This window comes from Ascaphus truei, chromosome 1, assembly GCF_040206685.1.
Source record: "Ascaphus truei isolate aAscTru1 chromosome 1, aAscTru1.hap1, whole genome shotgun sequence".
Classification (NCBI taxonomy): Eukaryota; Metazoa; Chordata; class Amphibia; order Anura; family Ascaphidae; genus Ascaphus; species Ascaphus truei.
In genome coordinates this window covers 408,242,587-408,269,890 of record NC_134483.1, presented here as the reverse complement: position 1 = coordinate 408,269,890, position 27,304 = coordinate 408,242,587, and the positions used below count along the sequence as shown (strand labels likewise).

The following is a 27,304-nucleotide window of genomic DNA, read 5'->3' as shown; positions in this document are numbered from 1 at the left end:
TTTCAGCATTACACCCCTTACATTAATCCTTTCAACATGTTACTGGGATGAGTTTGTGGCGAGCCTGAAACCTTTCAGTGTGACCACCCTGGTCTTGAATGTTTATCTAATCCAAGAGGAGCCAAACGTGTTAGGCGATGGATCCAGTAGGTCTGTTTTTGTAAGATAGCTCTGGTTCTATCACCACCTCTGGAATTTGGGAGAACAACATCTATACAAATAAATGTCATGCTTTTGGGATCTTGTTGATGAACTTTTTTGAAATGATTGGAGGCAACGAGTAATATTTATTGGAATCGGGTTAGCCTTTAACTTCAGTACAGATAAACACACACCCTTGATAATGTTTTGTTTTTTACCTACTGATAACTACTTTCACCTCTTGCTCATTAACCTAAAACATCCTGGTATTGTAAGCCCCCTACACCTTTTTGATTAGCAGACATAAATTCACTGATACGTAAAGCTGCAAAAAAAATGGTAATATAAAAGCTGCTTTAAATAGTGCAGCTTTGAAATTAGAAAATCAAATTGAATCTGCTCCCACTGCCAAGTCATCAATAGCAAAGGAGTAATGGGTCTCCTAGCATCCTTAGCAATATTGTTCTTTTTATGTCTTTTTAGTAACTGCTTCACACTAAAACCTTTTGAACAGTCCTGATAGCAGGTGTTTCATTCTTCAATAAATGATTTGGCTTACAACTTGCTCATCCCTGAATGTGAAACACCCTCTTTAATTTTGGATACAATACAACAAACAAATGTATCTTCATCTGATTCCATCTTACCCTTAAAATGAATTATGAAAATGAGTCCACCCATCCCAGGCGTGTAAATAACTCGACAAAGAAGCAGAAGCCACTGACCGTTAAACTAACTCGCTCTCGCCGCTACCACGTCCCACAAGAAAACCGGAAACCTGCTGCCCTCCTTGTCCGCTGAAAAACGTCCCACTGTGAATGAGATAAGGTGTCAGCAACAACATTTAAAACTCCCAGGAAATTCTTAGCCCGAAACCAAATACTAAAATGTAAACATCTGATAACCAGATGTCTTAGTAACCGTACCACAGGGGGAGACTTAGCTGACAAATTATTAATAGCAACAACCACTCCTAGATTATCTGACCAATAATGAACCCTCTTATTCGCCAATAATTTACCTCAGATTTCAACTGCAACTACAATGGGGAATAATTCTAACAGCTGCACATTTTTGTTAAAGCCTCTGGAAACCACCAATCCGGCCTTGGCTCTCACACCAATGGCCTTTGAAAAAGGCCCCAAAACCCACCGCACTTGCGGCATCAGTAAATAACTCGAGCAAAGAATTGGGCATAAAATCCTCACAAGCTCTATGTAAGGATGCGGGGCTTGCGGCGCTCACAGCGTGACCCCTCCTTACCTCTGAATGCCCCCGCTGCCGTGAGACGGCTCCCTCATCTCTCCCAACCTGCTCCCGCTGTGCGTGGGGCGCCCCCGTCGTTCCCGACGGACTAACACCGCCCCGCGGACACTCAGTGCTCTGGCGGCCCCCTCTGGTCCCGGGCGCACGCTCTCCGACATTACAGAGCGCGCGCCAGGCAAGGATAATTTATTCACTGCACCAGCAGAGCAACCACAACCCCAACTCTTACACAGGCTGCTGCTTAACCCTAAACCTCCCCATCTGGCTGCCTACCATAGAATCCAATCCAGGACAGCTCCTCGTGTTCCTCCAGGACTGCCTCCGCTCCCTATTGGTCAGCCGCAATATATAATACCTGTCTTGCCTCTCTCACATTGCTCGACATAGTCTCTTCTAGCGGATGCCTATGCTGGCTCTCTCTTCTCTTCGTTTATTCAGGTTACGACACGGCTTGGCGGACTTCACTCTCTGGCTCTGGACCCCGGCTCTCACTTGACCTCGCTGCTTCTCACGCCCCTCGATCTCAGCTTGGACTCCGACCTTCCGGATCTCTCCTCTCCCAGACCTTGGCTAACGGCAAAGACGACGCCTCTTCTTGTACCGGTACCGGCAAGTATTGCTACGGCTGTTTCCAGTTTGAGATGGCCCCGCAGCAGTATTCCACTGGTCGTAAGAAAGTGGCATATGTTTACAGCCTGCTCACGGGAAATGCGCTGGCATGGGCCTCCCTGATTTGGGAACTACGTCCCCAAATCACCCGAGATTATGCTGCCTTCAGACGAGACTTTCGACAGGTCTTCGACACCCCTGCACGTCAAGAGACTGCCTCTGACTCCTTGCTTCAGCTTTCACAGGAACGTCGGGCCGTGGCCCAGTAAGCCTTGGAGTTAAGGACCCTAGCGGCCGAGACACGATGGGATCAGGAGGCCTTAGTCTCAGTCTTCTGGCGTGGCTTAACGAATTCTGTGAAGTACGAACTCGCCTCACAACCCAGGCCAAGACTTCTGGAGGAACTCATCTCCCAGGCCATTCGAGTGGATCAACGTCTTCAGGTGCGCCGCGCTGAGCACCAACACCCCCGATTCATGCCTTTTCGAGCCCCTTTTCCCAGGTTCTCTTCAACCACGGGACCTGCCGTCTCCCCGCTTCCCGCTCTGGAGGCTTCGGAGCCGATGCAACTTGGAGTCCATCGTTCTCGGGCACCGATACGACAGTTTCTCCAAGCCGGTGGGTCATGTTACTACTGCGGATCTTCCGAGCATCTGGTCCGTGAATGTCCACTATGTCCGGGAAACGACCAAGCCCAGTGAGTACGAAGGGGCCCTACCTGGGTGCTAAATCTCCTTGTCCCCTTTCCAGGAAAGAACTTCCCAAAAAATGGACCATTCCCGTCTCCCTCTCTGGTCCTACCTTCCGCACCTCCACAGCGGAATTGATCGATTCTGGCACGGGAGGAAATTTCGTGGACCATACCTTCTCTGAACAGAACCAGATTCCACTCGTTAGGAAGAAGTCTCCCGTTGCCTTGGTTGGGATTGACGGCCTTCATCTCACCCCGGCATACATCTCCTTGGAGACTTGCCCCCTCACCCTTTCTTCTCATTCCCACAAGGCGACCCTGGCCTTTGATGTAATCCATGCTCCTGGAACACCGGTCACCCTTGGCTTACCTTGGTTGCAGAAGCACAACCCGCACATCAATTGGACATCCCAAGATCCCATTGTCTGGAGGTCAAGGTCAGAGGAGTCTTCTCCACCAGCTCTACTTCCACCACAACTGATTGCTAATACATCCAACCCTTCTAGAGGTTTACCCGCCCCGTACACAGATTTTCTGGATGTCTTCAGCAAAACTCAATCCGAGCTACTATCCCCTCACAGATCATACGATTGTCTGATAGACTTGGTACCTGGATACACATTACTCAAGTCCAAATCCTACCCCCTCTCTCTGCCTGAGACTGAAGCCATGGACGAATATATTCGCGAGAACTTGAAGCGGGGCTTCATACAGCATTCCAATTCACCCGCAGGGGCTGGATTCTATTTGGTTAAAAATAAAGACGGTACTCTCAGACCGTGTATAGACTACCGGGGACTGAACCACACTATGGTGAAGAACCGCTACCCACTCCCACTCATCTCTGAACTCTTCAACAGACTTCAAGGTGCCAACCTGTTTTCCAAGCTAGAACTTCGCGGGGCGTATAATCTCATTCGCATCCGGGAGGGCGAAGATTGGAAGACCGCCTTCAACACCCGTAGCGGACTACGAATATCTTGTGATGCCCTTCGGCTTATGCAATGCTCCGGCGGTCTTTCAGGACTTTATCAATGACATCTTTCTGGATGTCCTTAACCGTTTTGTAATTGTTTATCTGGATGACATTCTTATCTTTCCCAAGAATCTACAGGATCATATCATATCATACTAAGTTTGTGCTCTCCCGCCTCCGAGAGAACCGATTGTTTGCCAAGATGGTGAAGGGCCTTTTTCACCAGTCTACCACCTCCTTTCATGTGTATATTATTTCCAATAGGGGATTGGCCATGGACCCAGAGAAACTTAAAGCCGTAGTGGATTGGCCGCACCCCGACTCCCTCAAGTCTATTCAGCGGTTTCTAGGATTTTCCAATTATTACCGGAAATTTATTTGTAACTTTTCCACCATCATCGCTCCGATCACGGCACTGACCCAAAAAGGAGCTGATCCTTCATCTTGGTCTCCTGAGGCAGTCACGGCTTTGAAAACATTGAAACAAGCATTTGTCTCAGCTCCCATCCTCCGACACCCGAACATCAATTTCCCTTTCACCCTAGAGGTAGACGCTTCGGACTGCGGGGCCGGCGCTGTCCTATCCCAGAGATTTTCTCCCCAGGATAAACTTCACCCTTGCGTTTTTTTCTCTAAGAAGTTTTCCCCAGCTGAGAGGAACTATGACGTGGGCAATAGGGAACTTTTGGCCGTCAAGTTGGCCCTTCAGGAATGGAGGCATCTTCTGGAGTGGTCAAAAGAGCCGTTCACTATCCTCACGGACCATAAAAATCTTTTATACATCAAGAGTGCCCGCCGCATAGGCCCCTGCCAAGCCCGCTGGTCGTTATTTTTCTCCAGGTTTAATTTTATTTTGTCGTACATTCCCGGCACCAAGAACGTCAAGGCAGATGCTCTCTTTAGACAATATTCTTCTGAAGAGAGACCGGAGAAAACTACCGAGTCTATCCTTCCCAAGCAAAAGATCATCGCGGTCGCTGCATTCAAGAATCTTGAGAAAATCATCAAGTCTCAAAAACACCTTCCTAGTGATCTCGAGATACCGAAGGACACCTTATACGTAGAGTCCAAGTTAATTCCTGAGATTCTGGAGTGGGGGCACGCTTCCCGTTCGGCAGGACATCCGGGATTCAAGAAAACATTGGATCTCATCCGTCGCACCTTCTGGTGACCCAATATGGCCAAGTCCATCCTTGAATTTACTCGGGCCTGTCCGGTATGTGCACGCAATAAGATTCCTCGTCAGAGATCCCATGGTCTTCTTTTGCCTTTACCCACATATCCATGGACTTTATTGTCAAATTGCCTAGGTCGAATGGCATGTACACCATTCTAGTAGTGGTGGATCGGGTTTCTAAGATGGCACATTTTATTCCTCTCAAAGGATTACCCTCCTCACCCGCCTTAGCCGATATTTTCTCCAAAGAGATTTTCCGTATCCATGGCATTCCCACATCCATCGTATCGGATCGTGGCTCTCAATTCGTTTCGAGATTCTGGAGGACCTTCACCAGAAGACTGGGCATTTCTTCCTCTTTTTCTTCAGGATATCACCCTCAATCTAATGGGCAGACCGAGAGGGTTAATCAATCTCTCGAGGTATTTAAGGTGCTTTATCTCTGACTCCCAGGATGACTGGGTGGAATTACTTCCCTGGGCTGAGTATGTCTTTTAATTCCTCCAGGAATGAATCCACTCGTGAGACGCCTTTCTTTATTAATTACGGATTTCATCCGGCTCGCCTACCTATTTCCAGTATCTCCTCTGGAGTACCAGCTGTGGATGAACACATCTCCCTCCTACAGGACTCTTGGGCTAGATTTCAATCAGCACTTCAAAAGGACTCCCTGACTTCGAAAATCCAGGCTGACCATTGTCGCCGACCTGCACCCAACTACAAGCCAGGGGACAAGGTTTGGTTGTCTACCAAAAATATCCACCTCAAAACCTCTTCCCCTAAATTGGCACCTAGGTTTCTGGGGCCATTTCCTATCATGGAGCAGGTAAACCCGGTGGCCTTCCGTCTTCAATTACCTCAAAGCATGAGAATTCCTAATGTTTTTCACACGTCTCTTCTCAAGCCGTTCATCTCCAGTCCTCTCTTTCCGGACCACACTCAGAGACCAGACCCATTTATCATACAGGGCAACGAAGAGTATGAGGTCCAAGCCATACTGGATTCCCGCTGTAGAGGGAGAAAGGGGGTGGCCCGGTATTAAAGGGGTTGCACCCCATTTGGCCATCCCCTGACCTCACCAGGGAGACAAGGGGTTAACTGGGCTGAGGTCCAGAAATGTGATTTAACCCTTGTTATGACATGAAAATGTATATTCCCCTGTTCCCATGCTTTATTGTAATATCTGGTTTACTCAGTGTCTGCATCACACACACACTAGGATCCATCCGGGAGTACAAGGGCTAATAGTTCTTTAGTGATTATAGCCCTTTGTTTAATTTTCCCGCCTTTTCAGGCACCATTTTGCAGGGTCCCATAGGCCGCCATTGGAGCTCCATGCGTTTCAATGGCGAATTTGCTGTTTTGGTCCTGTTTCCTGTGAAGACCAGCAGGTGGCGTCCGAGAGGAGGAGCGGCGGTTTCCCATTGTAAGTCAATGGGCCCATCGACTTCAATGGAGATTCCTCGACTGCGCTTTCCAGGAACGAGTTGGCTGCCGTCCAAACCGCAAAACGGCAAAGCGGATACTTTTTCTATAAGAGAGCTTTGATCACTTAGCAGTCAAGTTCAACGACAAGTGGCGTGGGAATAAACAGTTCTAGAGCGCCTACAAATAAAATTATTTTTGCCCCTAGTTCCTAGACCTCCCCCCACTCGACCACCACCGGGTCCCCGAATCCTGGACCCCCGAGAAGGGTCATGCTGAGGGAGCGGGTCGGGCCATAGGTTCCAATGGCGGCGGCAGAAACCGCTCAGGAAAATGACTAAGTGAAAAAAGCTGAAAACCATGAATCCATATCTCCGGTTCCGGAGGGTCCAAAGGGCCAGGGTTTGGGGTACCTGTAGTCACTGCTCCGGCATCGCTGCAGAACCATCCTTGACCCTCTTGGACCAACCCGACGGAGTATGGACCCCCTTGAAAGTTCTGGACTTTTCCCATAGACTCCAATGGCGGCCAATCTCCATTGACCGGCTATGGCGGAAAAACCCCATTGACTTCAACGGCGGCGTTGCCCCGTTGAAAGTCTATGGCGGCGGATTCCCATAGCCGCCAACGGCGGCGGTTTGCCATTGAAAGTCTATGGCGGCGGAACCCGTTGTTTTCAATGGGGATTTAGTGAAAAAACGTGATTTAATTTACAGCGGAGTTTTTTGTATTAAAATAGGAAACGGTTTAAGGTGTATTTGTGTAACTCCGGTTTCGAGGGTCGTAGCAAGTCGCAAATTGGACCCTAGGATGCCCCAGTTCCGGCATTGAGAACTGGGAAGTTTGGACCCGCTGGACCCAACGGAACCGGATATTTTAATATGTTTGTGTTTTATCTTTAATACTGTGTCCCAAGGTATGGACAGGAACCAGAGGAAATTCCTTTGGCCATAAGGCAGCAGATGGCCAGGGAGCGCCCTAATGTCTAGAATTTCAGTGCTGTTCAAAGGGGTTTATCACCTACACTGTTTACATGAGGGCGGAGATGACTTAACCAGAGCAGTCTGTAAGTGTCCCATTTCACACCTTACAACAAAGAGTATCCTGCCAGAAATTCCATTTAGTAGACTGGCTGGCATCCCTGATGCAAATGTGGGGCTACAGAAATGAGACCCCAGAGTTCTAATGCGCATGTGCCAACTAGCAGGGGGGCATGTATCAAAATGTGTTCCCACGTTAGAGAGTGGCTACAGGTAATTGAAGTCCAATTACCTGTACTTAATGTTAAGGATAGGGTTACAAAAGATATATAAACTGTGGTAATCCCTATCCCCATTGTCTTCTGATATCATCTTGATTGTACCTGATTGCGAGAGAATTGCTATGCAACATACTTCTCATCCCCCATCCCCAAAGTAAGTGTACTTCTTGTCTGTTACTGTACTATATTGTGTGTTCACATATCAAAAGGAATAAATATACTTTATTATATCTAAGCCTCGTTCAGTTCAAACCCAGTTATTTGGTGTAAATTACAACCTGTCATAAGCTATCGTGACACCCGCCTCTCGAGAGGTAAGGTTCAATTCTTGGTTCATTGGAGGGGCTTTGGACCCGAGGAGAGATCATGGATTTCTCTTAAAGACATTCACGCACCTGGGCTTCTCAAACGCTTTCGAAAAAAGTTCCCGTCCAAGCCATGGGAAAATCGTCCTGAGGCCGACCTTGAAGGGGGGGGTACTGTAAGGATGCGGGGCTCGCGGCGCTCACAGCGCGACCTCTCCTTACCTCTGAATGCCCCCGCTGCCATGAGATGGCTCCCTCATCTCTCCCAACCTGCTCCCGCTGTGCGGGGGGCGCCCCGTCGTTCCCGACAGGCTACCTCCGCCCCGCGGACACTCAGTGCTCTGGCGGCCCCCTCTGGTCCCAGGCGCGCGCTCTCCGACATTACAGAGCGCGCGCCAGGCAAGGATAATTTATTCACTGCACCAGCAGTGAAACCACGCCCCCAACTCTTACACAGGCTGCTGCTTAACCCTAAACCTCCCCATCTGGCTGCCTACCATAGAATCCAATCCAGGACAACTCCTCGGGTTCCTCCAGGACTGCCTCCGCTCCCTATTGGTCAGTTGCAATATATAATACCTGTCTTGCCTCTCTCACATTGCTCGACATAGTCTCTTCTAGCGGATGCCTATGCTGGCTCTCTCTTCTCTTCGTTTATTCAGGTTACGACCCGGCTTGGCAGACTGCACTCTCTGGCTCTGGACCCGGCTCTCACTTGATCTCGCTGCTTCTCACGCCCCTCGATCTCAGCTTGGACTCCGACCTTCCGGATCTCTCCTCTCCCAGACCTTGGCTAACGGCAACAACGACGCCTCTTCTTGTACCGGTACCGGCAAGTATTGCTACGGCTATTTCCACCTGGCCTGGCAACGCCAAAACACCACACTCCGGACACGCTCCTTCTGCTGCGGGTGCGTGCATATATACGTCCCCACCTCAGTATAAAGGACGGGTCTGGTCTCTGGGCAGCACCGGCGTAACACTCTACCAGTGAAATTAACCAGAAAACTGTCACAAACTCTTAAATCTTCTTTTAATTAATTGGACAGTCTAATATGATGGAAGGGGCTGCTAAAACCCACCATAGCACTTGACAGCCGCCCAGCAAAAAACCCTCGCCACCGGCATAACTCTGTATGCAAAATTCAAATGACCTGGTAAGGTTTGCAAGTGTTTTAACTTAATCTTATTGGCTGATAATACTAAACTAATCAAAGAATGCAATGTACATTTTTTTTTTCAACAGGTAACCTAAATTCCATTAATACTGAATCTAATTCTATACCTAGAAAGGTTATCACTGTGACTGGACCCATTGTTTTTTCACTTGTTAATGGAATTCCCAATTTTCTTGGTTAATCAATGAAAATATCCAATTTATAGAATGACTCAATGCTCAACCTAATACACAGAAATAGTAAACTCAGGTGCACTGGGATATAGACATATATGAGAGACAAAAGTTAACACTCGGTTAACACTAGAACCCAGATGACTGCACTCAGAGTGTAGTATATAGGTAGACTATAGTAGTCTGGGTATACAATATCCCACTGAAGGAGTTAAATTACTCCCTTCCAATTGACACACTAGAGTGAGTATTTATCTCACAGACGCAAAAAATAATAAAGTTGTATTTATACTAAATGAACTAAATCAACAGTGACCACGTTTAAAATATATACATAGCATATCAATAATAAAATCCCCAGATTGGGCGGCTCATAGTGAATAGTAGCTGATTGAAATATATATCCAAGTCAAAACTATAGAATCAACACAAGATACTGATAGTAAGATCTGTGTTGATCCTGCTGTCGCTTGTATCAGTAGAGTCTATTGAATCTAAAGACTACTTAAGGTATTTGTATAATGCTCATACCAGAGTACTGAATATTTCCTGTTGTCTGCATAGATTGGATCATTTGCAATCACTAACAGTCAGGCAACAGGTTCTTGACACAGTGTTGCGGTACATATAAAATCTTATTCAAGGGCATGTGACCCCGATATTCGTAGGGACCAAGGATGCTCCATACTCAATACTAATGGTAAATATCGCCGCTATACAACCGTATTAGTCATGATGTTCAGAGCAGATACTCCCTAGTTGAGATACTTCCGAGTACAGGACGGAGCCGAATCGAGCCGCCTCCTTCGTTTACGCCATCGTCGTGACGTCATAAAACCCTACGTACGTTTCGTATGTCTCAGCATACTTCGTCAGAGGGAGGAGTAAAGCTACGCAGCTGCAATTACTTTAAATACTGTCTCTCGTAGGTGTGTCTATTGGTGTAGGCCAATCCAAGTATTGTAGTGGATTGGTGCTGTTCATTTCTATTAATTTTACCCTTTTACATTAGTTTCACAGGGTTATAGAATGACTATAATGAAATGAATTGTGTAGAAATAAAAAAATGGGAATTGATTTGTGCTTTAGACCCTTTGAAATTAAATATTGACACTCATAAAAATGTGAGCTAAGGCTTTATAATGTAAACATGTTTTGTTTATGTATTACTTATTTTAACTGTTTTCTCTCCATAGATATCCTTGCAGGATGGATGTCTGCAAAGATGTATCAAGAATGAATTGAATCACTATTAAAATGAATAAATCATTCTTGAAAAATATCTCCTGATGTCAGTCTCATTGATATCTTAGTATATTAACTCTTTTCTCTCCATATTTATCCCTCAGGGTTGAAATTGAAAGAATAAATCATGGATTAGTGAAATAGACCATTTTGTATTATTCTCTTTGAAACCCTTTTAGCTGAATCCTAATAAGCTGTTGAATGAAGTAATAATAGTGATAAGATTGTGTCACGCTGCGCTTACCACAAACAGGACTTAGACCACGGGGCTGAGGTGGGGATGACTATAACCGCCGCCCTGCAACCACGGAGCTGGGTCCGAAGTGTGCAGTCAGAGTCGTGAAGCCGGGTCAGAGTACGAGAGTTTGGGTATGTCGTGGTACTTGCTGTGGTACGGGGGTTGGAGAGGGAAGAATGGTCGATATCCGTAAGCCATGGTCAAGGAGATGAGAGAGCAGGAGACCAAAGTCAAGCTGAAGTTGAGAGATAGAGAAGAGACGAGTCCGGGTACAAGCAGGGGTCAAGGCACAGGCTCAGACAAGCACTGGAAACAGACAGACTTCAAGCAGCGAGCACAGCGCATAAACCTTAGTTTATGCTCAGCAAAGTGTACAGGGAACAGGAAGATATTTAAAGGGGAAAGCACCAATCAGGAGAGGTAGTCCGGATGACATCACCGGATAGCTAGATACTGATAGGAGGAGCCCAGATTGGCTCAGGTGAGAGGCAGCCGATGATCCTCTTATGATTGGTCGTCGTGCGGTGCGCACGTGTAGGTGGCACGCAGAGCGGGCTCATCACCCTTAAATGTGGACGCAGCAGCACTGCGCCGGGAGCGTGCTTCCATGGCAGAACTACTCCATGCGTGAGGAGACTGGGCTGTGTGCGCACCGCTGACATCGTCGCGTGATGCGTCCGAGGGGCGGAGCATAGTGGCGATCCTCACAGATTGTCAACCAATTGGGGAATAATTCTCCATAGATGATTCGGTAGACTACTCCCGATAGAACTAAGAATAATATTCTGTTGATATCCAATGTCTTAGGAATTACAGCTACACTATACCGAATATAGTTACATTCATGAAATATTCGTACCAATTATAATTAATGAATTGCTAATAGGTCAGTGATGTAGGAATGAGATATAGTATTATTGGGCCGCCCATAAAGGTGACGAAGTTGAGACATTAGGGGGTCTGACATAACAGCATTAGGATTAAGCCATTTTGTTTGAATCCGCCATCTTGTCTTGTCTTTGTGACTTTCTATGTGAAGAAATCTTTGTGAAACAGAGAATGGAATGTTTTCGCTCCTAGCTGACTTTATTGATCTTTCCTCATCCAATCAGCTTCCAGATTGAAAGTGTAAACAGGCCAGATATTATGAGAAAGCCTCGTTAGTAGTCTAAGATAAACTGTTTCTCATACAATGTGCCAGGTGGCAGAATAGGCACATCCCATTTAACCCCATAATGGTTTTTAGCTGACAGGCAGTTATCCAATATTATTATGTATTACAAAATGACATCGGCTTTAATATTGTTATGTATTACAAAATGAGGTAATATTAGTGACGCACAAGCCCCCATTGAGGGAGGACACTTTTTAGTATTTAGGATATAAATATATGGCATACCGTGTTTATTGTTTAGAGCTTTTTTTCAAAAGCTGTCTCCGTTGTGCACTTGACTTGAATAAATTCACGTGTTATTCTGTTTCAAAATAACCTCAGACTGTGTTTTTTATTTACGCTTTTCTCAGATGGCGCATTCCGAATAGGCACTCAATATCATCGGAATAGAGCACCCGGATGAATCACTCCTCCATCACTCAAACCTGAGCGCTCATATGAATCAAGGTAAGGCTACCTGTATTTTTTAGACAAACAGCCTGTTTAAATTGTTTTTGAGTAATGCGTGGAGCTGATTTTTGAACGGTGTCTTATCTGATGTGACGAGTAAGAATCCCTAGCAGTTTCACATGAATTTATTATTCTCTGTTCCTGTATTCATTTTAAAGTATAATAGTTGTTAAGAGTTGTTAGGGGCTAAGGTAAGAGTCCCGTTAAAAGTTTTGGTGTTTTGGTGATGAAGGTGAGTGTTTGTATGCATAAAGGGATTGTTTTCAGACCGTCCTGGGTTGTGATAAATATTTTTGTTGTCTGAGCAGGACGGGTCCATGATTGTACATTTGCTCTGTTTTGTCATTTACATACCAAGTGAGTTCATGGATATCTGGTTAGAAAGTCATAGTAGTGTAATAGACATCTAACCTGCTACCAGATCTTCTACTATAGGTTTTGGTAGTATTGATTCTACTTTACAGAAATGAGGAATAGAGAAAACCTTCATTTAGGCCATCCGGTGCCATTGTATGTAGATTATGTATCCACCGGCACTCCTTCTGGAGAAGTCGTTTGTCCCAATCACCTTTCCGAATGCCCCATGGAATGTGTTCAATTGCCGTGAATTCTAGAACTTTACTATATCATCCATGTTCCTGCAAAACATGTCTCGCAACAGGAGTATCTAGTTGATTACGGATGAACCCTATGTGTTCTAGGATTCTAGTTTTGAAGGGTCTGTGGGTTTTCCCCACATACTGTTTCCCACATGAGCAGTTGATTAGATAAATTACTCCCATTGTTAGACAATTAATGAATTCCTTAATTGGTGAATGTTCTACAATGTGTGGAGTCTGAAAGGTTTTTGGTACACATTACTGTATCACAGACTTTGCACCTACCACAATGGTATGGCACCTACCACAACGATATGATCCAGCTGGTTTAGGTCCCAGCCATGTTCTGGTAGGTTTGTCACAGAAAGACTGTGGACCAGTCGGTCTTTGATGTTATGGGCACGTTTACATGTCATGCTTGGAGTAGGTTTTACATTTTTTTGTAAATTATTGTCCTCCATTAGAATGTGCCAGTGTTTAGATAGGATATCCCTTAGACTCCCCCATTGGCTGCTATATCTTCCAATAAATCTGATGGTTTCTTTATTGGTGTCCTTGACTTTAGGTTTATTAGTCAAGAGGGCCGGTCTAGATGTAGTGAGGGCTCGCTTATAATTACCGAAAGGATCCAACTGGATGTCATTCACACTCCTACTGTACCATCGACGTCATTCTGGGACTCCAATGGCTTCAATTGCATAACCCTCGGATGGACTGGACAGAAGCACAACCTTTCCTATGGAGTCCTCACAGGCTGCAGAACTGCTCTGTGCCGTCCAAAGGCCTATGCGGGTTTTCAGTACCAACCAGGTAACTTCTCTTCTACCTACAATTTACTCTAAATTTCAGGACATATTCAACAAGGCTCAATCCGAGGTTTTGCCACCCCACCTGTCATTCGAATGTCCCATCGATCTACTGCCGGCTCGGCGCCACCGCGAGGATGTTCCTACCCAATGTCACTTCCAGAGACCAAAGCCATGAAAGAATACATCCAAGAGACTCTACAAAGGGGTTTTATCTGGAAGTCCTCGTCCCTTGCAGGTGCAGGTTTTTTCTTTGTTAAGAAAAAAGATGGATCTCTCAGACCATGGATTGATTATCAGGGACTTAATAAAATCACGATCAAGAACCAGTATCCTTTACCCCTTATTACCGAACTTTTCGACAGACTCCAGGATTCCACCATTTTCACCAAATTAGACTTACGAGGAGCTTATAACCTAGTAAGAATTCGACAGGGTGGTGAGTGGAAAACAGTTTTTAACACCAGGGACGGACATTATGAATATCTTATCAAGCCATTCGGACTTTGTAACGCCCCCGCGGTATTCCAGGACTGTTATATATGTTAAACCAGAATATGTCTTTAAAAATGCACTTTCAATGTAAGATTATTTGTAAACTTATGTAAGTCAGTAAAAAGCTGAAACCCATTTGGGCCACATGATCTTGAAAAGGACAGTCCTCTTTTTAGGACATTTTCCTGATGTTTGTGAGGGTAACTGAGGACAGATTTAAAATTCCCTGGGTGGTTTGAACTTTTAGTCCCATTTTTGCTCTTTCCTTTTTTGCATGGGTCCCCCTACCCCCTCTTCTGGTGAATGGCGTATTTTCTGACTTCTCTGAGTATCCCCAGTCTCCCCTTCCGACTTTCCTGGAACCCTCGACCCTAAGTGTCTTGACTTCAGAGCTCCTAAAAAAGGGGATCTTTCCAGGGAATGTCGGTCGGAATCACGTCTTGGAGTGTTTTGGCTGAATCTTGTTTATTATCTTCATATTTTGTCCCTCTCTTATCTGTCTCAGTTTTTGAATAGGACCTTTCTCTTCTCCAGTTTTTACTGGTAGATGGATAATGATAATGGGGATCTTTTTTGGGGTATTTATTAAATTTGCCATATTAACCTGGTCTCATACTTCGTTCAGCATCCCCGTCTGGATAATGTCTTCCAGATCTATAATAGGGGGCTCCCCCCCCCCCGGATACCTCCTAGGGGGATGCTGACCTTGGTTAATGACACAATATACACAATTATATCACCTAATTTTATTTATCACCATCACGGTCGGTTTATATACATTTTATGTAATTTTTATATGTTGATCCTATTGGACAAAACTATTTAATTAATAATCACTAAAGAGATTAGTACTTAGATTTGGTGCACGGTATATTTCTCTTTTTCGCTCGATGTATGAATTCACATCTTATAAGATCTGCAATATGTTAGTAGATCCGTTTATTGGTTTCTGCTTGTCTGTATTAGTAATTATCTTCTCTTTATCATTGTAGCATTGTATATCCTTTATATAAAGTTCCTTTCTAGTCTGTATTAAATTGGGACTTTAGTATGCACTTTGCTATTTTGCACCTGTTTGCGGTCAATTAAGGACAATTTAAAGATGGACACCGCAATCACAAATTATATCCCCTGAGGAAGTTCCTATGGAACAAAACACGTAGGGCAGTGGAGCAGGAGCAGGACCAGACTACCAAAAAAAGCAAAGCACACGTAGCAAGACCCCCACCCAATTCCCCAGTTTCCTGGTGACAGCGATGCTTCAGGAAGTGACGTCATCCCATGGAGAGGAGTGAGGCTGGTGTGCGCCGTCTGTGTCGGTTCCTGGACCCATAGTGGTCTTAATGCTTAAGGCTTGGGTCCCTCTGCGTCCGGCGGCGCACGCGGCCGCGTGCATGTTACTCACCATCACCTGGTATCCTTTCGAGCCGGTCCCAGTCCCACCTCCCTGCACGGCTCGAAACGCGTTGTGACACGTCACCCGCCAGGGGATGCAAGAGAATTGAGATCCCTAGCGTTGACACGTCACGTGGTGCGCTGGTGAGCCTATCAGTGGGCTGGAGCTGTCAGAGCTTCCCCCACCTCCAAAAGGTAGGGGGGGAAAGTGTGTGTGTGTGTGTATATATATATATGTATCTATATGTGTGTGTGTTGTGTGTTGGGGGAGGGACTGACCGACGGAGAGACGGGCGGACCAACGGGGGGACGGACGGGGTGACCGACCGGGGGAGGAGCAGCACGGAGAGCGAGCAGCAGAGGGCACGTGTGTGGGGGGGGAGCTGCTTACCTTCCAGCATATAGCCGGCAGCAGCACCCTCCTGCAGCCCGGGAGACCCCCGCTGTGCTTTCCCTGGCCTTACACAGCACGCCGTCTGTGGGCGTGTCGGGGGCGGGCCAGTGACATCACGGAGCTGGTTCGCCCTCATTGGGCGAACCGCTCACGTGACCGGCCCTGCGCTCCGGCGAGCGCCAAATTTCAAAACTCCGTCAGACACACGCTTCCCCAAGCGTGCGGACGCGTGCGCGAGCCCCTGCTAAAACCGCTCTCATTGCGGCTGCAGGGGCTCAGTGCCGAGCAGCAGCACGCCTCAGCCGAGGCCTAAGACAGAGCGCCCTTTGTGAGTGCATTGTCTTTTTTTTTGTTGTTTGTTTTAGTAAATTGCATATCTGTTCTATGGTCAGTTTTTCTCTTATTTCTATCAGCGGAGGATCTCTGGTCAAATATCACACTGGATCTCTGGCCCCCATTCCACACCTGCAATACTGAGGCTACAGTCACTACCTCTTCATCACCTTATTCTAATGCATAGCATGTGAGTGTGATCATTTTGGCTTTTTATACCTCTATATTTTGAAGCTTTTTTGCTGTGTTGCACTATTTCCCCCCCTTTTTTATTCTTGCATAAACCTGGGAGTATTTGTGCTCCGTATCCTGCACCAAACAATTTCAATGATGATTGGAAAAAGTATTTTTTTATCAGAGCTACGCTACCCCCTATAGTTTTTGTATTGTGACGTATATTATTCTTATTACATTCATTTGTATTAATATTCTTATTACATTCAACATGTCACTGGGGTGGTTGAGTAGTACCTTAATATACAAGTGAAATTTGCAGTTTAACCTCTTCACTTCTGTTTACTTAATATATAAAAGACTTCATAACTTCATTTCTGTAATATTTAAACGAACACCATCTTCACTGTTGTGTCTGTATACTTAAAATGCTTTCCTGGATATGAAACATGACACCTTAACTTCTACTTTTGCATGAGAACAGATATCAGAGATTATACAGTAAATCTTTGTATAATTTGATTTGTGTCATTGCAACTGTTATAAATATCTATTCTTCGTTCTTGCAAATCACTGTTAGACCCAGGATTTAATATTTTGTAACTTTACACACTTTTTGGAAAACCTTCTTAGCCACACCTTCTGGTATTTGCAGATCCCCTTCAGGAATCTCTTTCAAGATACAAAAAAAAGGGGGTTTGTTTATTTCTGCTGTGATTTGTGAAGAATTGTGATGCCAGATTTCTTGAAATCCAAGTTTTGACCTGAGAGAACCGCAGTCCTATAAAAGACATTAAACGAGGCTTGGTCAGTGGTGTGACCGTCAATAACAATTATTCTTGTATTTTTAAGACAATTTGCAAGTAAAATTAACCTCTTGTGTGCCAGATTGATTAAAATACTTAATATTTTCTGCCATTTCCATTACAAGTGGTACTGTGGATATGAGGGGAAAAAAAGTGTGGCACAACACACCGCTTTTACTATCACATTGCGACTGTGCATTTGTATGATATGTAATATGCCTTAGCCACAGGGACACCGATAGTGGGGGAGCGCCAGAACAACTGTCCTGGGCCCGGAGGCCTAGGGGGGCCCGGCCCAGAGCAGGTACTAAGGCTTTCCTTACACAGCCTCTTTCAGGACCCCACCACCTCATTGCTATGGCTTTCCTTGCTGATTCTCACATGTGCAGGGGCTTCTGGGAGTTATAGTTGAGCTCCAGATCCAATGCTTCAACAGCTGAAGGCAGCAGGGCCACAAATCACAGAGGCTCCCAGGGATGCAATAGTTCCCATAGGGAGATGTGTTGCCATGACAGAGTGACGCCTCATGGCGCCATGATGACTGGACTTATCAGAGGGAAATGCCGGGAGGAGACGCTGCCAGATGACACCACCGGAGAAGGTAAGAGCCAAGGCCCCGCACATGTCCCTGCACCGAGCCCCACACATGTCCCTGCACTGAGCCCCGCAACCATCCCAGCCGGCCCTCGTCCTGGGCAAGCTGTTGGCGGCCCTGCTCATTCAGACAGGCACAGTTGTGGTAACCAATTTCTAAAAGGGTGTCTCACATGTAAAATGTCAGTATTTTTGTGATACATTTTACTTTAAAATATATTGTTATTTTGAAAATAGTTATTTAGATTTACACTTCATTTCCTTTTTTGTAATTTAATATGATAAATATCATATGCATTAATGGAAATGGGAATCAACCAACAGATTTGATCAAGCTTTTAAAAGATTATCATTTGTGTCATTGTTTTTCTCAGACCCTCCTAATAATTGTATAATGTATATCTTTATTTATATTGCATATACAAATGGTCTTGCCGCACACCAGTAAGATAAAATACTTATATTCACCGGTGCTCCTGGTTCAGGGAGTCACTGTCTGCACTCCAAGTCTCAGCTATCAGATGAGAAACAGGGCACTACAGATTTCTGCAAAATAATTATTCGTTGAGCCAAGTAACAACGTTTCGGCAGACCAAGCTGCCTTTCTCAAGTTTGGCTGGCACCTATATGTATCAGGTGTATAGTATTAGCCGCGGAGCTACTGATATGCTTCGTTAAGCAGGTGTGTTTTAAGGTGGGTCTTAAAGGTGGAGTGAGAGGGTGCTAGTCGGGTATTGAGGGGAAGGGCATTCCAGAGGTGTGGGGCAGTCAGTGACAAAGGGTGAAGGAGGGAGATGGCTTTAGATACAGAGGGGATAGAGAGAAGACATCCTTGAGCAGAACGCAAGAGTCGGGATGGTACATAGCGAGAAATTAGGGCTGAGATGTAAGAAGGGGAAGAAGAGTGTAAAGCTTTAACAGTGAGGAGGAGAATTGAGTGCGAGATGCGGGATTTGGTAGGAAGCCAGGAGAGGGATTTCAGGAGGGGAGGTGCTGAGACAGATTTAGGAAAGAGTAGAACGATTCTGGCAGCAGCATTTAGGATAGATTGTAGGGGAGACAGGTGAGAGGCAGGAAGGCTGGACAGCAGGAGGTTACAGTAATCGAGATGGGAGAGAATGAGGGCCTGAGTCAGAGATTTAGCAGTCGAGCAACAGAGGAAAGGGCGTATTTTAGTAATATTGTGGAGGAAAAAGCGACTGGTTTTAGATATGTTTTGAATGTGAGGGGAGAATGTGAGATAGGAGTCGAGTGTGACCCCCTTGGCAGCGTGCTTGGGCTACTGGGTAAAAGATAGTACTTCCAACAGTAGTGTGGAAGAAGGTAGCAGGGCCAGGTTTGGGAGGAAGTATGAGGAGCTCTGTTTTTGCCATGTTAAGTTTAAGTTGGCGGAGGGCCACCCAGGATGATATCGCAGAGAGGCATTCAGAAACTTTGGTCTGTACAGCAGGTGTAAGGTCAGGTGTTGAAAAGTAAATGTGTGTGTGTCATCAGCATAGAGGTGATATTTGAACCCAAAAGATGTTATTAGGTCACCTAGAGAAAGTGTGTACAGAGAAAAGAGAAGAGGTCCCAGGACAGAGCCCTGGGGTACCCCCACAGAGAGATCGATAGAGGAGGGGGAGCTGTGTAACTCTCTTTTAGTTCTATCTTCTTTGTTATGTTGTTGACATCTCTATTTATATGAAAGTTTGTTTATAACTGTTACCAGTGGTTGGATAATTCAGTGTATTTTATATACCTGTAGTGTACAGTATGTGCGGTGTGGTATTATCACTGCTTGTGACACTGCCTGCAGCAGCAGGTTACTTCGTGGTGTAATTGCTGATCAGGCCGCTAGAGGCAGCGCAGGCTTTTCCCTGTCTCTGTGAAATCTCGCGTGGTTGAGCAGGATCTTCCTCTTTCTCTCCCAGCACGTCAAGATGGCAGTCGGCAAGAACAAGAGGCTGACTAAAGGAGGCAAAAAGGGTGCCAAAAAGAAGATGTGAGTAGCGGCAGTCGGAAATACAGTGCGGGGAGGGTTGGTCGGGGTCCCTAGCGCGCGTCCCCTTCTCCCCTGGCACGCGGGGATGACGGATGGCGCCGATGTCTTACGGATATCGGCGGCTTTCCTCCCCCTGGTAGGACTCACGCTTCCGTGATCAATGAAGTCAGTGAGCTCGGCCCGTGCAGGACAACGGGGGAGACTTAAAAGTGTAGCGCTCCAATGCGCCGAGCCATTGAAAAGGCAGCTGGTTCGTGTGAAGCGGTGGCCGCCTCGCGCCGCGGTCTGTGTGCGCGTGTCCTCGCTCCGTGTCCGTTCGTAGCGTACAAGCCTCTCGCGCCGATTCGGTCGAGTGATAGGGGAAAGTTGCCTCGCGTCAGTCACGCCGGTGACGCGTCGTCTCGAGCCCAATTTGCCCGCTCCATGTACCTGTCAGCGCGCGGTGCTGGCTGAGGCCTGCGCGCCTCCGGGTGTCACTCCATGTGTTCTTACTTTCCTAGTACTGTTATATGTTACACGTGTCTATAGGTTACTATCTAACCGAGATCATCCCCCTGCAATAGTACGCGTTGTAAATTGCATTGGAAATATCACATGCACGGGGTTAGTGGGCCCTGGGAGCTCCCTGCGCGGGGTTAGTGGGCCCTGGGAGCTCCCTGCGCGGGGTTAGTGGGCCCTGGGAGCTCCCTGCGCGGGGTTAGTGGGCCCTGGGAGCTCCCTGCGCGGGGTTAGTGGGCCCTGGGAGCTCCCTGCGCGGGGTTAGTGGGCCCTGGGAGCTCAATTTGAAGCCTGTACGTCTGGCTATTTGTGTTGGCTCCAGTTTTGTACTTAAATGGTCATAAAACATATAGAGTTACATTTTAACTTGAAAGCTATTCTGAGTTTGCCGCTTGTTTCTACTCCGTTTTTGTCCCTTTTCATGTGTTAATTTTATCTTGACTTGACTTGGGCAACTCTTGTGTACAACATACAAGGCAGGGGCCCTCCATTTTTATTTAAGTGCTGTTGCCTCAATAATATTTGTGTGTGTGTGTGTATAATTTCAGTGTAGTTCAGATGCCCATCTACTGTGCCAATGCATCTGTTAATGGGCAGACAAACTGAAATTATAATGGTCTGCTTTTACACTCCCCTAAAGTATTCAGTGTTATATGATAAGTGATATATTGTGATTTTACAAAATGTGAAAACTGCAGATTTTTTCCCCCCGTGCCAGATGCTTCAAGGGAAAGTTATTTCATGCATTTAGTAGTAGGATGGCATTTTGTCTTGTGATGTATTATTTATACACCGCAAAACAGGCACCCCTATAAAGAATATTGCTGGGTGCACGCAACATAGTAATCAAATAAACCTATACCTTCTTACCCAGCCCCATGGAGCGTGGTAAAAGCACACTGCAGGTAAGTAAATCAGTGAAACATTGGATTTGTGTGTGCAATACACTACTTCTGATTCACTTACATGCTTTTACCTCGATCCATGGGATGTGTGTGTGTGTGTGTGTATGTATGGTATATCTTTATTCATATAGTGATATTAATGTACATTCACAGCTGTAATACACGTGGCAATCATAAATAAAAAATAGTACTAATAACTCAATGGTAAGAAGTGCTTCAGGCATAAGTGACATCTAGGAAAAGGAGTCCCTGCCCTGAATAGCTTACCATGTAATTGTGTATAGAGATTTACTTTTACATGTTTGCTGTACTTGGACTGCATTATTTGCTGTTTTGTAGTTTTATGGCTAGAGTAGCAGCGGGGTTATTTATAAAAATAGAAGTTGGGAATAAAGTTTGAGCCATTTCTGCATTTTAAACATCTAGAGCTCAAACAGCACATGTATGCCAAGGATTAAATAATTTCTAAAGTAGATTTTAATTTCTTTTTAGATCGGTAGATTTTTTTTTGTGGCTGTTTAAATCTATCATTTTAATTGATCAGAAGTTAATTTTCAGGTTGTAATATGCTGGCTTAACATTTTGTATATGTATGCTGTATATAGTATGGGAACTTTCTAGATTAGAGTACATTGGGTTTCCTGAAAGGGCATTTGCCATTGTAAGCTTGTAATAACATAAAAACTAATGTTTGCTGTCGCAGTCTGTAAAGAATACAGTTCAAATGGCGATGTTTCTGCCCCAAGTCTTGTCATTGCTTTGAGGTGCACCTGCTATTTTCTCCCGAGTTTACAAGTGGTCCACTAGTTAGCAGGGGGGATTTTTTATTTTGAGAGAAACACAGGCTTTCTTTTGCTATATCTAATATCTATTCAATATTTTTTAGTGTCGACCCCTTCTCCAAAAAGGATTGGTACGATGTCAAGGCACCAGCGATGTTCAACATCCGCAACCTTGGGAAGACTCTGGTCACCAGGACACAGGGAACCAGTAAGTAATACTTGATATGCTGCCTATGAACCCAATGCAAATAATGTGATTGGAAATTACTTTAATCTAAGAGGACATTTTGTAACATTGTCCATAAATATGCCACCTGATGGCTGTTTCCCTCTGTGCTCCGCTATTATAACCGACACACGCACCTGTTGGCACCACAAGAGTAATGTGATATTTGCAATCTTGTATAGGTAACTACTCCCAGCTCCAAAAATAGCGATACAGAGAAATTATCCGAGAGACCCAAAAATGAAAAGTATATGACATATATGAAATCCAAAAGATGGTTCTAAATCCGCAGCAAATCAGGTTATAAGTTCTTGGGCAAATAACATCACCTATTGTGTACAATGAAGGACTGAACTGACAGGGAAAGATGGACCCAATAAGAGAGTAGCTAGAGAAACTAGAGCCAGCCTTGAACCGAACCCTTAGTAACTCATTAGCATAAATATCTCGGTTCTAGCTTCTGCATCCCTTAATGTCCAAAGATATTGAGGTAAATACCTGTGTCCTTATGATAAAGCCTTGTAGGATCCCGCGTGCTGAAGCTTTGGTGATACCGAAGCCTCAGACCGTCCGGGAAAAACTTCAGGCTGCTCACATGGAGGTGCCCGTCTCCTCTCGGCGTTCTCCCATGAGGCGTAGCGAATTGCCGGAACCTGCGCTGCGGAAGTGCGTCACTCCAATCATGGGGCAGTAGAGTTGAAAAAATTGGAACAGCAGGAACCCAGAGAGAGCACCGATCAACTCACCAGAGGTAGCAAAAAATAAAAAAGGTTTATTGAATATTACATTGTTAAAAACAAACTAACATAATAAACAAAATCTGCTACATGTTTCAGGCTCTCAGCCCTTTCTCAGAGAGTATTGAGTATTGTTTTTTGTTAGTTTGTTTTTTGTTTTTAACAATGTAATTCGAATAAACCTTTTTTATTTTTTGCTACCTCTGTTGAGTTGATCGGTGCTTTCTCTGGGTTCCTGCTGTTCCACCAATTTTTTCAACTCTAATTTGATATTTGATTTAAAAAAATCCTCTATTTTTATTGCCATTAATATGCCTATTTTATTATGTTTTTAGCCTGTTTCTATTTACATGCTTTTAAACTTGCACCAACGTGATTTACAGGGAACATGTGGATGTTTTTCCGTGAATTTGCATGTAACCATTGTTTTAATCTAAAAAAAAAAAAAAAACCTCTGAACGTGAGTGTCAGTTTTTTTTTTTTAGGTACAAATGATTTTTGATTACTTATTTTTTGGGGTCGTTCTGACTTTAACAAAAGAGAATTAGTAGCTGCCAATATAAGGCAGTTTTGAACATATTGTGTTGGTGTTGAGTGTATTTTTAGAAACTTTACCATGACACAGACAGAGAAGGGTGAGTAGCCGTGTTGGTCCCCTCCTTCCATGGGGTAAAATTGAAGTGGTAGGTAATGTGATACCTTTTTATTGGACCAACAAATGGTTGAAATGTTCCAAGCTTTCAAACCTCTGGGTTATTCCACAGCAATACCTTATATACAGAGGTTTGAAAGCTTTTGAACAAAATTATTTGTTGGTCTAGTAAAAGGTCTCACTCCTGTTAATTTTATCGTAGCATTTCCAAGTGCATCAGCCACAAAAGATAAATGGTCAAAATACAAATGTAATCTATAGTCATAAGTAGATCTTCAGTCACATTATCTCAAATACAGAATTATGGTCCAAGAAGCTATCCGTGATCCCATCCCTTGAAAAGAGATGTCACATTGCATCAGGAAGTTGTCTTACTATGTATCTTTAGAGTTCTTTCGTATAAGAAGCATTGCTTTTAGCCTTTTTTCTTTAGCTACCGTTCGCTCTAGTCTGCTTTGACCTTCAGAAGCAATACTTGCTTATTGTGTTGGCAATATTGTATTCTATTACTAGATTATTTTTGTTTGCCTATTTTATCATGTTCTGTACAAGTTGAGATAAATGTGACCCTTGTATACGTATTTCACGAGTCTAGAAAAGGCAGAAAATCAGCCTAGAAAAGGAGAAGCGAAACTCTATTACTGTTCAGTGATGTTTTGAATTAATTGTGCAGAGTTTATGTAATTTTGCTTGCCGATGCTGCATGCAGTTTTTTGTGACTGAGATAAGTAAGTATTGTCCTTTCTATTCTACCCACGCTCGAAACAGAAATTGCTTCAGATGGTCTGAAGGGCCGTGTGTTTGAAGTGAGTCTTGCTGACCTGCAGAACGATGAAGTAGCGTTCCGTAAATTCAAGCTGATTACAGAAGATGTTCAGGGCAAGAACTGTCTGACCAACTTCCATGGCATGGATCTCACCCGTGACAAGATGTGCTCCATGGTCAAGAAATGGCAGGTTAGTGCGATTAGAATAAAAAAAAACTTTTGTGGTTGTAAAAGTAGTTGTGCAACCTTAATTCAAATGTTTCCTTAAAGCCGGAGTAGGTGATATGTTTTAGGGTTGAAATCTTGGATTTTAGGTTGAAATTCATGAATTGTCAACTTCGGGTAACCACACTCCTAAGTTTATTTTCCTTCTAAAAATTTTTTTCTTGGTATGTTGCTTGGTAAGTAATATATTAATTTGACCAGTCTACTTGGCAACACTGCTAAATGTCACTTGTGTGAATTCTTCTTGGAAACATTAATCTTTCACACTAACCTGTTTATTGAAGGGGTAAGCAGATTTTATTGAAGCAATGAAATCGTTTTATGCTTTGACTTCATAAGCGCATGTATACGTATGTTCATAGAAATGTAGAAGTGTATGAGGTTTTTCTGGAAATGGTTATAGACAATATCTTAAAGATCTAATGGAACGAACCTATGACTTCTCTCTAGACCATGATTGAAGCGCATGTTGATGTCAAGACTACAGATGGCTACCTTCTACGCCTCTTCTGTGTTGGGTTCACCAAGAAGCGCAACAACCAGATCAGAAAGACCTCCTATGCCCAGCATCAACAAGTGCGTCAGATTCGCAAGAAGATGATGGAAATTATGACTCGCGAAGTTCAGACAAATGACTTGAAGGAAGTTGTCAACAAGCTGTAAGTTTCTTTTTTTGTCGTGAAGTAAGCACAGCAAAATGGTCATTGAGTTGAGATCATCAGTGTTGCGTTTGGCGCTGTGGGATTGAGTAATTAAGTATTCGGTCTCAAAAGAGAATGTGATTATTGCAATGAGATCATTCTGTATTTCCCACTTCAATGTCGCAAGGGCTTGATGTTAACTTGTTACTGTACAAGCTTCGAACACTTGTAAAGGGAGAGGCCAAGCATACTACTTACTGCTAAATTTTCATCTTGGAGAAATCCCTATTTGCATCTTAGATGTGGTGGTTTGCAGGCCTCCCCACTAGTGAAGGATATATGTTGCCGTATTCCAATAATTATAGCGTCACTTACGTTGCCTATCAGTGAGGTATATGTTAATGGTGACTATTGGATCAATAAAAAACAAACTATTACATTCACCTCAATCTGGTGTGCTTTTCTTAATAGCATAGTCTTATATAGCGCTGCTAGTTTTACATAGCGCTTTACAGAGACATTTTGCAGGCACAGTTCCCTGCCCTGTGGAGCTTACAATCTGTTTTTGGTGCCTGAGGCACGGAGATAGTGACTTGCCCAAGGTCACAAGGAGCCGACACAACACATTTAACCATGTTCCCCTGCTTCAAACTCGGTGCCAGTCAGTGTCTTTACTCACTGAGCCACTTCTTGTTTTATTTTTGCAGCCTTTCATTCAAAATACTTTATATTTAATTGGTTGTGTAGTATTGGGTAATACTTGCTACCATTTTTTTAACTCTTCCCTTATTTTGTTTTAATGTGCTAACCATCTTTGGGTTACTATAGCAACTTTTAGGAAGTCCCTGCACTTCCTCTTTTTAAACAAGCAGCCATATTGGGTGCCCTGGAAGCAGGATCTTCGCTGATCAATGGACAGCTTAGGTAATTGCCTTGTCGTAAATGTATGGAACTGTTGCATTTACTAAAACAAAGGCAATGCCACTTTAAGGTGGTTAATTCTCATCTGATTCACAGTGATTGGGTTTGACATTTAATCTACATTTTTGTTCTTCCCAGGATTCCAGACAGCGTAGGCAAAGACATTGAAAAGGCATGCCAATCCATCTATCCTCTCCATGATGTATATGTTCGTAAGGTTAAGATGCTGAAGAAGCCGAAGTTTGAGCGTAAGATTTACCTTTTCTTGTGTGGATATGCATATATACTTTATGTATGTAGCCAAATGGATGGTATTGGTTGCTAAGCAGCTTATTTTTTTTTGTTTTGTTTTTTCTATTGACTCATGAAGTATTGCGGATGACAGATTTAAATTAATGTGTGCACGAATCAGTTGCAGCCATGACCAGTTTCTTAACTCCATATCGGTTTTTAGTTTAGTGATATCATTTCATATTCTATTTGTCTGTATTCTGCATTCACATTCGTGTTTTAGGTCATTCCTAAATTTTGGTGTGTTGAGGGATCCCTGTCAAGGGGTTAAAAATAACACTACTTTATGCGCTTATTTCTGATATCTGGCTTTTCTTATCTGTAAAAATACTTGCTAAATAGCTATTGCAAATCACAAATCTTGAGTGGAAACAAATTTATCGCAAACGGTTTTGCGGTCCCAAATGATCTATGATTAATAGTTGTATTGTTCTGATCTCAGTTATTGTATTTTCACTCGTTGATTATAGATTTGGCTAGTTTTATCTACTTTTTGATTTGCATAAGCGTTGCATAAAGTTTGTGAACATTTAGTAGTTAATATTTGCTGCCATGTTTCTGATTACACTTGTTTTTTTTTGGCTTTTCTTTTCCAGTGGGGAAACTAATGGAACTGCATGGTGAGGGTGGCACTACTACAAAGCCTGTAGGAGACGAGACTGGCGCCAAAGTAGAACGTGCTGATGGGTATGAACCCCCAGTACAGGAATCTGTCTGAGATCGTTCTGATATAGAGCCTGTAAAGAAATAAAGACTAATTTGTATACAGTA

At 44.2% G+C, this 27,304-nt stretch overlaps 1 protein-coding gene and 1 long non-coding RNA gene across 3 annotated transcripts; one reads left to right on the top strand and one right to left on the bottom strand.

Moving 5' to 3' along the window:
• Window positions 1-20,249, bottom strand: LOC142502535 (uncharacterized). Of its 2 annotated transcripts, none has more exons than XR_012803784.1 (4): window positions 19,647-20,249; window positions 17,119-17,286; window positions 867-953; window positions 1-189 (listed from the first exon to the last, which is right to left on the bottom strand). It is a non-coding gene; the product is annotated as an uncharacterized LOC142502535 (long non-coding RNA). The 2 variants fall into 2 exon arrangements; XR_012803785.1 differs by having other exon boundaries at window positions 20,037-20,249.
• On the top strand, window positions 19,735-27,304 carry RPS3A (ribosomal protein S3A). Its single transcript, XM_075613636.1, has 6 exons — window positions 19,735-19,889; window positions 22,179-22,282; window positions 24,458-24,645; window positions 25,131-25,339; window positions 26,381-26,490; window positions 27,130-27,304. Exons 1-6 carry the CDS (start codon window positions 19,828-19,830, stop codon window positions 27,249-27,251), a joined length of 795 nt encoding a protein of 264 aa, XP_075469751.1. The 5' UTR covers window positions 19,735-19,827; the 3' UTR covers window positions 27,252-27,304.